General features: G+C 42.4%; 1 protein-coding gene across 5 annotated transcripts in view; it reads right to left on the reverse strand.

Annotated features, from left to right (window-relative positions):
• The window catches only part of gse1 (Gse1 coiled-coil protein), a 322,402-nt gene that overhangs the window by 33,108 nt on the left and 275,575 nt on the right, over nt 1-13,719 (reverse strand). For 2 of the 5 annotated variants that reach the window (XM_004913604.4, XM_002936097.5), the window contains exon 1: nt 10,540-10,768. The exons of the other annotated variants lie outside the window; for them this stretch is intronic. In XM_004913604.4, the coding sequence (XP_004913661.1) occupies nt 10,540-10,546 (7 nt within the window). In that variant the 5' untranslated portion in view covers nt 10,547-10,768. Of the gene's footprint in view, nt 1-10,539; nt 10,769-13,719 lie in introns of those variants that run through there. 5 annotated transcript variants of the gene reach the window in all.

Here is a 13,719-nt window from a genome sequence, read left to right on the forward strand (position 1 = left end):
TGGGGGCAGTATTCATTTGACAATATAATATGAAACAAGGTTTCACACTATTATTGGTACATGTATGGCCAGCTTTAGTCTAGTGTTGGATAATGTGAGGCAAGTCACTATACTACAGCAGAGGATTCCTCCAGGAGTTGAAGTTCAGTATCAGAGTAATATCTGCAGAGCAAAAAATCAGCACCATCAACTCACACAGTAACCACTGTTACTAGATAACATCAAAAATATAATGCTGATTAATACCAGGGGAATGCATTTTTTTTTTTTTTGGAGTGTGGTGGCAAGAAACCCATGGCATTATATATACATACGTCCCACACTGAATTGCACATGAGAATGCCAGCACTGAAGAGGTTATCTGCAGACACTTCTCCTAGAGAGAGCAGAGCCATTCAGAACATTAATCTTCAGATGACAGTGGTCCAGGTGCACTTGTCATGGTGAATCATCCATGCAAAATGCAACTCCTATTAACATTAACATGCAAAGCCAGGCTGTGTGATTCTTCTATCATGCAACCTTAGCATGATGTGAAATGACTTCTCATGGCTAGGGCTCCAGGGACAGGATCTGTACATCAAAATCCATACAAAGACTGGAGCAGATACAGTTATGTTAACTAGCTCAAATATTTAGCTGAGAAATTGATATTAGGCTGCCCTGGTGTGTAACAATCAGATCAGCCTTTTTTAAAAAATTATTATTATTTACTAGTATGGAAAAATGGGTTCCGCTGGCTGAAGTACTACTGCTGTAGCAATGCCTACAAGCCTTATTACCACATTTACCATATATATTATTCACAAGTGAATGTGCTTCAAAAATAACTGCTAAATAATCTGGGTTGAAAAAACAAAAAACTACCCATCAAGTTTAACCCTAGTGGATCTGAGGGAAAAAAGGACTGTGCCAACTGCAGATGGTAATTTTGTTATAGGCTGCTAGAAAGGGTTATGTTAAAACCCTAGCAGTAGCATCCTTTGGATTTTGCATGGCGCTGGAGGATCCTGGAAATTGTATTTCAAAAACTGCTAGAATCCCACAGGTTAATATTTCCTGCCCCATTACCTGCATTGGGTCCCTGAAGTCTCCTTAATGACCACAAGAGAGCACTGCAAACACATGGCAGCTTTAGAGGATTATGAACCTACAAGAGCTAAATGAAGAAGCAACAGCTAAGAGGGGATTAGTGAAAGGGAGCGAGAGCTGGAAATCCTGAGCAGCCTCATTAGTCTGGGGGGGGGGGGGGGGGGGGGAGATGGGGGGTGCGGAAGCACGGAGATAAGAATGAACAGAGCTTATTAAAGGGGTATCCACATTTAAAAAGTGGAAAGATGATTAGCGGGCTTAAAAAAAAAAAAGAAGACAATAAATTTGTTATCCATTTATCTTGTTGGTTAACAGGTTATCTTTCCTTTGAGGACAGACACATATTTTAATCCTTTTATTGGTAGCAGCCATCACTTTCAGCTGAAAGGATGCCAGTAATACTGCTGTCATGAAACTATCCATAATAACTTCATTTTCTAGCCTTCAACTCTCCAGCAGTTACTACAGTGCCCAGAGTTCAATACCTTTTAAATGTCGATGGGATATGGCAAGCTGTAGTTCAGTAGCAGGGAGGCAGGTTGGAAAGTGTCAGCAATGCAGTTGCACTGTATCCATGTGGTATTACATCCCAGTGTTTAATGGTCTGGGAAAGAAACTAGGGATGTAATTCAACTGACTCATCTTCATGAACATAAACGTCCTATTTAAATAAATATCCCTATGCTGGAGTCCTGGGTTCGATTTCAGGTGGGGCATCTGCAAGGAGTTAGTTATCCCTGTGCGTGAGTAGGTTTCCTTCGGGTGCTGCAGTTTCCTCCCACACTGTGAATATGATAGGAACCTTAGATTATAGTCTCAGTGGGGTCAGGGATTGATGCGAATGATGCATAATCTCTGTAGAACTCTATACAGTGGGGCTACATAATTGAGAATAATGATGTTTAGAAGAAAGGACAACCTCATAAATGGGTTTTCAGTCCCTGTAGATTGGCACCCTTAAACTGCCAGGGCCGATAATCAAAACCCAATATAGCAGAGTCAAGGAAAATTGCTCTGAGCTCGTTAGCAGCTGAGAATGCCTTATGTGCCCCTCTCAGACAAGCAGTTCAGTAATGCATTGCTAATTAGCAGCAGCACACTAATAAAGTATATATGTACATAGACAATCCTGCTCAGTGCCTTAGCTGCACCTCTCCGCCTGCTCTACTTCCAACCATTCTCCCCTCAAAAAGCAATCACTAATCAGCACTCTGCCTGCCTCCTGCCGATTTGGTAATTACTGTCTCCTTTCATCCGCAGCTCCTCTGACACCAGGCCTCAGGCCCACTACCTCCCTTCTCTGTAATTACAAGCTAATAGTTTCAAGGGGTTTTCTGCCGGGTCCTAGTTCAAGCACCATTCCCTCCTCCGCCCCTCAACCCACCCTCTGATTCTTCTCCTCTCTTCTGGCTAATGATATCCAGCAATGTGCAACACAGCATGAGCACAGCTAAGTCGCAGGAATGCCAGGACAGCTTGTAATACCTTTCATTAAAACTCCGCAGACGTTTCAGTGCCAGCCAAAAACGCCATCCTAAAGGCCAGGCGTGCCAGTAATGCATTTCTCAGGAACGCCATGCAAAGCAAGAATGAATAGTAAGAACTTAAAATCAGCAGTTCTTTTCATCACAAATAAGCAGTGCTACCAAAGCAAGCCACACTCTAAAGAACTAAGTCTACAAAATATTGAATACTACAACCCAGTTGGAATCAGCTTTTTCTTTTTCATATCTGAGCAGAAGCTATAGTGTATACAGCCATATTCACCTTCACTGAAAAAGCAAATAAATAAAAGCAAAGCATCAAAGCACAACTTGCATAACAACTAACCGTGTGTTTTACTGCAGAGGGCTTCTGTACCAGATTCCACATACAGAAGTCTCAGCCTTACTGATTTGGTAACTTTCACCACTGGGAGGCACTCTGGTTGGCTTTTCACCAAATGCAGACTAACACATACAGGGGTAATTCACTATTTATGGGCAAACCTTGCATTAACTTTTGTTGTGCCTATTACTAGTCACAAGGCATAGTGTGCTTATGAAGGGTTAACTAAGGCACTTTCTATTTATGTCAAGTAGCCTCAGCAGGTAATAAGGTTACTGACTGTGGCTACAAGTACATGAAACAAAATACCCAATGTGTAGTTTCCCTCTAATCGGGTGTAGTGAGCATATCTGCATTTAGGCCAGTGGCGCATCAGTTAGTCCACCTCTGCCATCTGTTGAAAAACCCCAGAAGGCAAAGCACTTCCAAACTGGTAGCCATCCTTATGCCAATAGTAAGCGCCCCTGCAGACATACATTAAACATTAGCAGGGGGACCCTGGCATTAAAAAAAGATGATGCCCACCTGTTACCACTCCATGTGAGTCAGCCTTGGTGCTTTCCGTTTGCATTAAAGGAGACATTTTGGATAAATGGGAAAAACCCTAGTTTTGTAGGCAATTATAATTAATATCCGGTGCTGGTTTCCCTTTGGGCTAAACATTAACCCTATCTGTAACAATGGCCCCTTTATTGGAGCTCCCTATAGATCCTCTCAGGTCCCTGTCCAGTGTGAAATGAAGAGTGGGCGTGTCCTAACGGCCCCTGCCAGAAGCACAGTAGGAGGGGGGAGCCAATCACAGCCCTGCACTCACACAAGCACAGACAGGCTTCAGTTCCCTATCAGGTTCCTATCCTACAGTGCAGTGTATGGAGGGCCGCCGGCTCCCCAGCTCATCCAGAGAATTCAGCCAGCAGGAAGTGGAACAGATGGGCGGGGCTAGTGGGGTTTTGATGGAATTTCTCAATAAATCAGTCAGAAACACTACTTTTTTTAGCACAATCCTTCTATATCTAGAGGAGTATAATTCACTGGTACATTGTTAAGTTTTATAGGATATGTCTCCTTTAAGAATCACTGACAGGGACGTTTTGGCTACTGCTGTTTTCTGGTCAACAAAACACCCTGTGTGCCATAAGCCTTATGTACAAACATACAGGGCATAATACATAGACTAAATATTTCACTTCTAACACAAAGGAAAACTTGAGTTCTGGTAAATAATGGCAGTCACTAATATATTTAACAGAGAACTAAACCTTTGCATAGAAAAAGGGTAGAAATGCTGCACATTATGTTTCTGTCCCAGCCCAAGGCAACCATAGCTATTTATCAGGGAAGGTCTCTGCCTCCAATGATGCCCCAGTAGCTCCCCATCTTCTATTCTGCTGATTCACTGACACGCTCTGTGCTGCTGTCAGTTATTGAACCTAGGGACCAACTCCCAATATAACATATATGGAAAATAAATGTCATGATACAAGGCTAATTGGTAATTAATTCATATTCTAATTACATGGCATCTCTGAAATTAGTGCAATTAGAATTTGATAATCAGCAATCAACAATTTGCAACAACCCCTAAACTTTGCTTCAAATAGCAGGCCCTGTGCACACTGAGCATGTGCAGTGTTACTGCAGAAGTCCAAGATGGTGACCCCCAGTGGGGTCAAAACTGCCTGTCTGGTTTTCCCAATTTGGAAAACCGAGCAGGATTCTTAAAGATTGACTAGTTGCTGCATCATAGCCCCCATGAGGCAGCAGCCTGCCCCAGTGGCATCACTTCCCCCCTCCATGCCCGCAGTTCCCAGGCAGGAGAGGTGGCAACCCTACCCTGTACACAACACTGAAAGCCTGAAAGCTACTGTTATAGAGAGGCTGAACAGTTAGGCTGGTGCAGTAAGTTTAATATATAAAATATGGCATTTCTAGCAAATATGCTGCTAAGGAATGCTTTGTTAAAAAAAATTATATATGTCAGTATGCCTTGTGACCCGTTAGTATGCTAGTACAAGCTGTAAGCATTATGGGTTACAGGTCATGGTTTCAATACATTTACATAAGTACATCTATTAAAATGTAATGTTATACATCTATAGCAGTTCATCTAGCTGCTCAGATTAGCTGCCTCTTTATTTGCAACTTTCCCCCAAATTGCACAGAGAAACCTTTCGTTAGTGGTTGGCTCATGGTTCATTTCGAGATCAAGATTTATTATTTACACATTAGAACAGCCAAAACTGCAGTGGCAGCAAACCCTAGTTATTCCGACTTCTCATATGAATCTCAGATGACGCCACAGCAGACAGCACATGCACTTATTATGCAGAGTGCCTCTAGCAAGCTTTCCTCAACCTGGAATGCTTTGCCACTTATATATTGCATCTCTGGGCAGAGTCCAGACAGTCAGGGGGTTGAGAAGAGTCAATTACTGCCAATTAATTTTTCTAAAACCGGCCATACATGCTAAAGGATGCCACTAGCAGGTGAATTCAATCTGCTCCACTGGCCGCTTATCTATCACTTCTTTCCAAGTGCAGCAGAAATGATCATTACAACCTGGCGGTCCTGGCCTGGATGGCTGGTTGGTCTAGGACCCCAGTGTCTGCCTATGGCAGGTTTTCAGCTAAAAGTTGTGGTTGTCTGCACATTTAACAGTTGGCTTGTTCATCCACGAGCTAACCAAGAGCTAGACATGACACGTCAAATTTGCCAATCTACAAGTAGCCAAGTTTCCTTTACAGAAAGCTTTCTATGCAGTTGCTTGACCATGTCACTTTACACACAGACTTGGCTAAAGTGAACAGGTTTGATCATTTTACATTTGGCCACGTGAAAAATGACAAGGGGCCCTGGGGTGTGGGACAGATATCTGCTCTATAGCTTGCTCTAAACAAGAACAAAAATTGAAAATGAAACCAAAGCCACATACTACTTCCTGGCCCCAAAGAGCAAAGTCAAACAATGCAGCAACCCATTGATAAGCTGCTCTTTATAGTAAGAGATAACAGGCTGTACCTTGGGGGAATGGGGGGGGGGGGGGGGGATTTATTTACTTCTGGTTTGTTTTCCTTTGCTCTTTGGGATCAGGAAGTAGAATGTGGCTGTAGTTTCATTTTTTAAATCTTGCCCTTTTAAAGCAAGAAATAACAAATACCAAAGACTAAGTAAAGCCTTCTATCAAGTTTGGAGATTGGTGAATAATAAGGACAAGACTGCATACCTTGATTCACCTAGTAAGCCCTAAGTTTTCTTAATGGCAACCAGATTATCCTATGCCTTGCAAACTGTTATGTCAGGTAGAGCAGGTGGTGTGTGTGGGTGGCAGTATCATCTAGCATGCAGAAGGCATTGCTAACTGAACAGAACAATGCCTCATGCATGTCAAAGCCTTTCACTGTCTATAGGCACCACTCAGAGAATGCCTGACCCTAACCACTATAGGGGTTATTATTATTGCTGGCAAATGAAGCAAGCAGGTTTAACATGACAGCTGTAACAAACACAGAAAAGACACCACATACACAGATTTATGCACCTACAGTATGCTTTAACTCTCCATTTACCTGAATGTATAATCTGTCCCCAAGAATACATTTTAGTACTGCCCTGTGCAGTGCAATTTGCAGTATAGGGATTTTTGCATCTTGCATCCTACAGAAAAGGTTGTTTCTATCAGACACAATTCAGGCTGCCTGATCCCCAGACCTAAGGCATTACTTGAAGATAACATGCACAGAGATTCCATGGTACATCTGTACGAGATAAATTGCTTATGTTCCACTGATTTAGGGGCACTTGCACCCCATAGAGCAGCCACCCTACTTATTTAACAAAAGGGGTCACCTGCTGCTACTTATCACTAGCCCTGCAGAGAAGGGGTTAAAAGCAGGCGCCCTACAACATCACTAGGGACATCTGTGCAGATCAATACCTGTCAGAGCGATAAGGGCAAGCAAAGGGTGAGGGAGACTCTCTGGAGAACAGAGGTGCTGATTAGCCCAGAGACAGCAGCGCACACTAGAGCGGCTGGGGGGGGGGGGGGGGAGGGAGGAAGGGAATGGATGGATGTTTCAAACCTATTAACACATTCTCAGCCAGACCCCTGACACATTTTTGCTTGAATTCAACAACTCTTGAACCTAAAGAACAACTAAACACATTTACTGTATTGATACATTGTGTACAGAACAGAATGTCATACAGGATATCCTGGTTCTATATCCTGTATCAATTCCTTGTCAGATCACATTATGTTTGAACCTCAGGCACTGCAAAATTGATTGTCAAGCTTGATGCAGAGAAGGGTCTGAATAGGAAACACAAAATTGGGTGCAGGGCTGATTAACACTAGGAGATACAGTTGTTCTATATAAGCAGAACTATAATGCATAAATGTAGAGTGCATTAAAAATTCAGGAGTTTAGATCCGTAAGTGAAGAGAGAGACTGTATAATGAACGTGGCTGTGGGAGATGAGGGTTAGCTACCCCTAGGGCATGCAAGGGAAAACAGAGGAGCCTGGAGAGGTGGAGCAGTAGCTGTTTATCTCTGGAAGGGGAGGGGGGGGGGTCTTATGAACTGCTCTCTGTCACACACATTCCAATTAACTTCTCCACAATAGGATCAGGAGAACAGACACAGCAGGTCTCTGGCATGTGAGATGTGCCCTGCAGGCAGGACACAGGGAGGGAGAACAATTGATTATTTCAGGTCAGTAGTGGATATTTTCTAGATACACAGATAAACACAGCTTCTGATATATCTATACCATGCCACTGGTTGTCCTAGCTCCCTGCCCTCAATTACCTGGACAAAGAAAGCTTAGGATCACACTCATCTATGTAAGTCACCAATCAAGGCAGCTGAGTACCATAGCCCGGAGTCACCGATGCTTTCATCCAAGCCACCAGTCTGCATTTTACAGGCATTTTACAGTTTTCCTGCTTAAAGCAGAGTTATGTAAATTCCATCATAACCCACTTTTTATACTTCCAGAGCCCTAATGAAGCACTGTAAGAGCCATGTGGAAGTATGCTGGGGAATGTGAGGGTAATCTGTTTAAAGGTGGCCATGCATGCACACAGATTTAGTTGGGCAGCTTGGCCTCTTTTAACCTTACTCTGTACCCATCTGTGCATAGATGCCATTATTGAAGGCAGACCACCTTCAACTCGATCAAATTGCAGTCTGTCTAGACAGAAAATTCCATCTTCCTCTTGGCCTGTAGATAAGGAGTGGGATGACACTAAAGTGAGAGGGGGTCCTGTTAGCTCTCACTTCTGCTCACACCTGCTTGTTTGGGTCACAGGCCAACTGTACAGGTTCAAAATTTGGCCATTTGTGTATATTATCCCATGGCTCATCATTGGATCAGCCTGATCATGACCAACAGGATTTACCAAGAGTTTAGCAGAGTAAGCGAGAAAGCTCAGCAAGGGAAAGAAAACAACTTAAGGGTATTTTGAAAATAAACTTTTTTTTACAAATTGAAAATATTTAGAACAACATCAAATCTAATAGAAAGTATTTTACAATAATGGGAATCTGAGGAGGGCAGAACAATCTATGACCAATAGGAAAGTGATATTCTAATGATAAGAAGCATGCTACTCATACTTATAAATGTAGTTATACCAAATGTTAATGCCCTGTGCACACAACACACTAGACCTTCCTACTTCACAGACTATAGAAACTTACTAAAGAGATCAGAAATGCACATTGCTGTACATTTAGCAACGTAAAGCAACTTTGGCTATTAACCTAATCTAACTGAAATACTAAAACAAGGGATCCTGAAGATCAGTCTATGGCAAAGCTGTCACACTGCTAAGTGGAATCCCTTCCTGAAGGTGCTACAGTCACTTTTGACCCTGAACTATGCATGCCAGTGCTGGCTCTGACCTAGCATGTGTATAAATCTTCCACATCACGCTCTGGTGGCTCAGTCAATAGTTTATTTTGTATAAACAACTTGTGCTCAAGAATTTATAAACCATGAAACACGGGGTATCAAGGAGCTGTATAAGTGCCTCCAAACAGGAACACTGAACAGTCATCCTGGTATATACCTCTACGCCAGCCCATTATTCAATATGCCAATTAAAAGGACATCTGATAACAAGTACAGCACTGCAACATATACAGTAAGGCAGTAAACAGCCTTGCCATGATGTCAGCAGCAGCATGTTCCAGGCTTGCTGGTTGCCCAAGTCCAGCTTATCCAATTTTCTCCTGAACACTGGGAAATTTAGCTAGCTTTTCACTTCTTATAATGTCAAAGACTCAAGGTACAAGTTGCTAATACAATAAGGGGAGCTGCCATATTGCTAAGTTGAGACACACTTTGGCTTCTGCAGTTGGTGTTTATGGTGGCTGTTTAGATTCAATGGAAACACCCCACACCCACCCACACAAACGTTTGTTTGCTCAGAACTCCTTATAATTCATTTTGGGAAACTATATCAGAAATTAACCATGCTTATACTGATGGTATGTTTTCCCTTTAATATCCACTTACTGCTTTTACATGTCAGGCAAACAGTATCTCGGCACTTAAAGAGTTTATAAAATGTATCCAGTTACTGGAATATGAGGAACTGATTTTCTGTACCATGGGAACTAAAGAGATGCTAGCAACACCTACAGACTATTGGCCTAGGCATATCCAACCCCTGAGACACAGGATGTGCAGTCCCAGCTCTACTGCTCACATGGGACCCATAACAACTCCTTGAAGCTGCAGTTAAGGCCATTACTGTTCCTTGCCAAAAAGCTAAAGAAGCATTTATGCATCAGAAGCAAAAGATCCCCACAGCCAGCCACTGACTGTTCCTGATTTCATTTGCAGTAGATATAGCCCAGGCATTGCCTTTCTAAAAAATTGTCTGGTACCAGTAAGTCCTCAGTAATATGTGATCATAGCAATAGTATAGGGTCCCCAGCTTTGTTGCATAATATACCTCTGTAATCAAAAAGGTTAAAGGTACTTGAATAACTGGACTCCTCCTACCTTACTACATTTATATACACTGGCAATTAATGGGTTAATGATCATGTATATTATGGACATTTGAAGTCCTGTGTTAGCCTTGTTTGCTAGCATAGGCCTGTTCAATCTGCTACCTTCCAGTTCTTACAAGACTACAACTCCCAGCAATATTTTAACAAAACCAAGGAGGGCACCAGTAAATATCTAGCACAGTCCCACTGTCTACATTTAGAGGCATTTTCTACCCCCGCCGCTAACGAGTGCTTTGATTTTGCAATCGCAGAGGATCCTGAGCTATAAAGGAAAAAGCCAGGCAATGAATAACAAAACCCATATTATGCCATGTACTACATAAATAGGCCACACAGAATAGCAGAAAGGGCTTCCTAGTGACGGCTGCCCCACTAATCTCATGGTATATAATGCCCACATTACCAGTACTAGGCTAAGGTTAACAAGCACAGAAGCAAAAAGTTCAGTAGTGTCCGACTAGGGGGTTTCTCTCTTGCTCACACTCAGTCAATCAAAAGCAAAACAAAAGCAACCCCCCACCCCACAGAACACAGCTTACTTGCAGACACTTCCCATAAGATACAAGCAGCTCAATATAAAAAAAAAATTACCCACCTTTCATGTCAGAGGGAAAGCTTGCATGTTACATCCCACAATACATTGGCAGCCACATGTGCCTGTCTCCTAAAGCTTATCTGGCTCCGGAGTTCCCAACACAGATGACCCAGAGAAGAGGTGGAGCCTCCAGGCGGCTCATAGCCCACAAACACCTGCTGCTTTGCACACACCCATTGTAAATGCTCCCAAGGCACAACCTCTCCTCTCCCCCACCACCAAGCCGCCCTCAGCCAAACCTGTGGCCATAACAGACTGACAAAAGGGATCAGATTTCAGCTGCTAGCATACACAAACTCTCTCAGCAGTCATTAGGCTTCAAACAGCTTCTTTTAACCCTTTCTGCTGCATCACTGCCAGGGTCAAAACAGGATAAAGAGGCAGCACTGAGAGCAGTGTTTGTCCTGTGTGGTCTGTCAGCACCGCTTGGCATGCTCCAGGCTGATGTGCAGTTGCTGGGGAGCTTGCTGGAAATCACTGCAAATTGATTAAGCTTTTCTGTGGAAACTGCTCTTTCCATTTTGTATCCTAAAGGAATAAACAAGAGGTTCCTAGCTAAAAAGGAACATGGAAAACAGCCCGTCCCTGAAGCAGGGATACATAAGGGCCAATTCCTATGTAGTACCAAACTGCTCAGAAATCGGATTGTGTTGGATTTAGTAGCAACATGTGGATTAAGAGTGGTACCACTAGGACTGCACAGAAAGTAGCAGAGGTGTTAAGGCCCCTTTAACCTTCTATCAGCAGCAGTCCAAGCATTTGTGGATAGGATTCTCTGCCTGGAGAGATTGCCTGTTCTCTTATAAGATTGCATGGCAATAGGGCAAAATGCTAAACACAAAAATTACTGAAATGCCTCACTCCATGAGCAAATGAACTGCAATCATTATTAAACTGTAAGTGTACCTTGCACGTAAGAATTGCCCAGCCTGCCTTTGTGAGTAGCTCTTGGTAGTGCTTTTATGGCCTTGGATATGTGTGCATCAATTGTTGAGAGAATTATTAGCAAAATTGTACCTGTGCCACAGACCATAGAGCTGTCCAGCTCAAATACAATCTCTTTCAGTAAGGGCTTGGCACAGGCAGTGTTTTAATTCCCTCTGCTTGTGATCAGACCCAGCCTGGGATTCAAAACAGGCCATGGCATTTCAAGTACACAGAGACCCAAACAGCCCCCCACCAGCCTAATAAAGTGAGTGTCTATGGCATTTTACTGCAGCCTCTCTGCCATTTGCCATATTCTACAGACTGCCAGCCAGGGCCTGCTTGTGGTGACCATCAAAATACCACTATTTACCATGCGACACATCACTTCCCATTCAAGTTAATAGAGGGCTAACGGAGGCATTTTGCCTGCAACCAGTAGTGGTGATCCAAACATCACAAGCTATAGCCTCTAGGACTTATGTATACCGCAAAAATTTCAAGAAAATCAATTGCTGTACCTTTTAGCACATTTGCTTTGTGGAGAGGGGTTTACTCTAATTGTTTTCTACTACCTTTGTATCTTTAAGCAGGAGGAAATCCACACTGAGCACCTTCCTACATACATTCTTACTTTATCTATACTAGTACCTGGAATTGTTTGGTGTGTTGTTAGAATGACAAGCCTACTAACGGAAAGTAAGAACTTAGGTACTCTGAACACTTGTAGTCTGACATACAAGTACAATTATGGTGGAAAAACTCTCTTGTTTGTGTTTTTGGGTGATAACTCCAAATTAATTCTATTCTCAGGTGGGTGGTCATACCTTCTGTGGAGAAGTGATACTTAAAAAATCTTAACTTTTCCTGAGAAAAGTCAAACACAAATGCTAACACATAAAATTCAATACCATTTAAGTAGTACCATCCATCATTTATGTCCCATAAATTAATGGAACATTAACAAGCCACATTAATTGCTGCACATACCCCACATTTCCTCAACAAATTCCTTCTTTTCTATCTATATCTTTCTTAAGATATTCATAAAGAAATATCTTAAGAAAGAAAACTCTTTACCCCCACACCTAGTTTTTTTTTTATGCATTCCCAGTTCCATCTAATTTTATCAAACATGGACAGGCAAACAGCTATGACCCAATCACTTATTACATTACATTAACATTTATTTATAAAGTGCCAACATATTCCGCAACGCTGTACTAAAAGTGGGTTACATACATTGGACATACAGAGTAACATATAAAGCAATTAATAACCGATACAAGAGGTGAAGAGGGCCCTGCCCAAAAGAGCTTACAATCTACAAGGAGAAAGGGTTGAGACACAAGGTGATTGTCCAGTCGTTGCCATTAAACTACAAAACTCAACATCCACTGGTGGTCATTGATATGTAATGCCTACAGGGGCCATCCTTACAAGGGAATTGCACAATACTGCAAACAAAAAAAAGTCTCCTTGGCAGCGCAAGAAATAACAAGTCATATTTACCAGTAGCCACTGGATGGCAGCAAATAGTAGCTTTATTTATGCTTTTAATTGTACACAATGCATTTTAGTAAAACTCCCTGATGAGGGGGTTTTCTTGTGCTTTTGCATGCCAAAGGAACAGCCAACTATAAAACCCTTATGGCTTAGATCTAATCTATCATACATATGAAATCCATGAATACAACCAGTATTGCCTTCCTGACAATCCAATGTCTTTCTCATAAGTTGGAACCTGTATAAGATCCTGTTATATATATCCACTTCCCACCACAAAACACATTTCCTGATATATCCACCGCACAGTAGTACTTACGCTGCTAGACAAGTGGCACTCCATCATTTCCCCTGACATTAGGTACATGCTGTCTAAAAGCACACGCTCTTCTGCCAAAGGAAAGGAAAAGAATGGGGCAGAGAAGGATGTCTTTTGCACTATCATTACCAGGATTAGATTGCTATCAGGCTACAGCAGAAACCATATTTGAGCAAATGCTGTAGATTTAGTGGCCAGGTTCTGGCAACTGAGGCACATATGGCACAGCGGCAGGCTTCACCTGTCGATTAAAGCTTTCATAGAAGGGGTAAGAAGATGTATGCATTACATGGCATTGATTTATTACGTACGCTGAAGCAGGAAAAGGCACCCAGATATTTTTTTTTATACAAAGGTTCCAGACTCTGCTCTTATATCCAGTCTCACAACATCTGTGCCTCATTTGCACTGTGTTCCAAATATTGTCCTGT

The sequence above is a fragment of the Xenopus tropicalis genome, chromosome 4 (genome assembly GCF_000004195.4).
Source record: "Xenopus tropicalis strain Nigerian chromosome 4, UCB_Xtro_10.0, whole genome shotgun sequence".
NCBI classification, from domain to species: domain Eukaryota; kingdom Metazoa; phylum Chordata; class Amphibia; order Anura; family Pipidae; genus Xenopus; species Xenopus tropicalis.